Consider the following 2,113-nt stretch of genomic DNA (forward strand, 5'->3'; position numbering starts at 1 on the left):
TTAGCCTTTCTTGTATCTAAGAATCTCATGAGACCCGTTGAAGGCATGTTCATCCCCTTGTTCTGTCTCTCTAACTCAATGACCCTATGGATGACCTCACAAACTCTTTGTTGTTGATCCTCCACACTAGTAGCATCCATTGTGGATTGTAGGACATCTAACCAACCCACGTGATAGGTGTGACATGTGTATAGGTCGGTAAAGATGTGTCTGAAATCTCCCCCAAGAAGCAACACTTTTCCACCAAATGGATTTCTTGAGCATATGATATCTTGCAAAGACTTGTCCAAAGCTTCGAAGGCATATCCATGCATCATAGGAGCCTCATCCCACACAATCAACTTGCACATTCTAAGCAATTCAGCAAGTTGACCCTGAACAGGGATATTGCATGTGCTGCAACTATCAAGGTCCAAGGGTATCTTGAATCAAGAATGTGCAATGCATCCATTTCGCAATAGCAATTTTGAAATACCAAAAGATGTTGTGGCCAATGCAACTTCTCCTTCTCCACGCACGCATGACAACAAACAATTATACAAATAAGTTTTCCCAGTCCCTGCAGGGCAATCTAGGAAAAAAATAGCCCCACCATCAATAGTCAATCCATGCAAGACTGCCTCAAAAGCAATTCTTTGGTCTTCATTTAGAGTCTGCTCCATTTCACGTGACACGGATAGTTCTTGTACCGTGTCAAGTCATTGCTCTTGGAAAAGCAAGCTATTTTCATCACGTGTCACAAAGCGCTCATCAGGCATTGGAATTCTAGGAAATTCAGCTAGACTTCGTCCAAAAGTACCAAGAATGTTATGCAAATCTCTCAATGCATACCCTTCAGCAACTTGTGTACATCCATCTAACGACTCATATCTCATCTCCAACATGTGTTGGTAGTCCTCAGACAAAAAACATCGAAATCTTTCCCACAAGAGATGAGGGGAGGAGGGTTCACAAAATAGTAGAATGGTCACAAACAAATGTCTCAATTGCAAGCCTGTATGTGTACTGCAAGCTTCCTCCATGCATCCGAACCATTCCCCATCATCTTCCAAGATACCCCTTGCAATGCATGCTGCCTTGAATGTTGGAAACAATACACCATTTGCGGAGCGTAGATCCTCAAATGATTTACATCCTTTACAAATAGTTAAAAGCAAACGAACATAATATTGTTCACCTGCAGAGGGTTGCACAAAATACATTCGCCCAATAATGTCCCCACGACGTCTCTTTGTCCATTTTTTGGAATCGGAATTCCACACCCACTTTTGAGGAAAATCAATGTACAAACTATCATTTTCATCAAGATTCTCCAAGTTGCATGTGAATCACTCTGTCAAAGTGGTCTTCTCTGCATTGTCCCTTTGCAAGACATCATTAAGTCCATCATTATCTCAAAAAGTCACCATTTGACCAGTCCGAACATGCACTCAATCTCTGAACAACTGGTGCATCATTGTGCAAAGGATATTCAAAAATTCTCCAGCAAGCCTCAAATGCAGATACATAGCGGCCATCTGTGTACATGTCTATCTCATCAATGTTCTCCCTTTGTGCATCATGTACCGATGTATGGAATCTTATAGTTGCCCTATCATGCCCCTTGTAGATGTACTTATAAACATACTTGACAGCTGAAATTGTAGAGCATACCTCAACATTGATATGCGCATTAAATAATGTTGACAAAATAGGATTATACAGCACAACCCATCGGTTATCAATAGTAGAACCCCTAACCTTGGCATTGAAGCCATTATTTTGTCGCACATAAATGGGGTAGCCATTATTATCCATGCTTGTTTGCTCACAAAATGAACGTGGATATTTTATAATACACCGGCCATCAACCATGCAAGGAGATGAACTATTGAACTCACCACATGGCCCATGAATGTTACAATTAACAATGATATCATGGAGCACTGGAAATCGATTTTTATCTGGCAGCTCTGCACAAACCATCTTGTCATAGTCAAATGTTGATTGAGGCTTACATCGAGGATCTAAAATCAATAATGTATGAGAATGTGGCAAGCCTCTCTTTTGGAACTCCACGACAGACATGTAAGACACCACTTTCCCAAAGATATCTTTCTTTAAGATTTACTTC

General features: G+C 40.7%; 1 protein-coding gene across 1 annotated transcript; it reads right to left on the reverse strand.

Moving 5' to 3' along the window:
- Window positions 1–1,389: 1,389 nt before the first annotated feature.
- LOC147438634 (uncharacterized) lies at window positions 1,390–1,797 on the reverse strand. The gene has a single exon (XM_086483908.1). The coding sequence runs from the start codon at window positions 1,795–1,797 to the stop codon at window positions 1,390–1,392; it is 408 nt and encodes a 135-aa protein (XP_086340034.1).
- Between the last annotated feature and the right edge of the window lie 316 nt (window positions 1,798–2,113).

Source organism: Adiantum capillus-veneris, chromosome 16, assembly GCF_014529385.1.
Source record: "Adiantum capillus-veneris isolate H3 chromosome 16, ASM1452938v2, whole genome shotgun sequence".
In the NCBI taxonomy this organism is placed as follows: Eukaryota; Viridiplantae; Streptophyta; class Polypodiopsida; order Polypodiales; family Pteridaceae; genus Adiantum; species Adiantum capillus-veneris.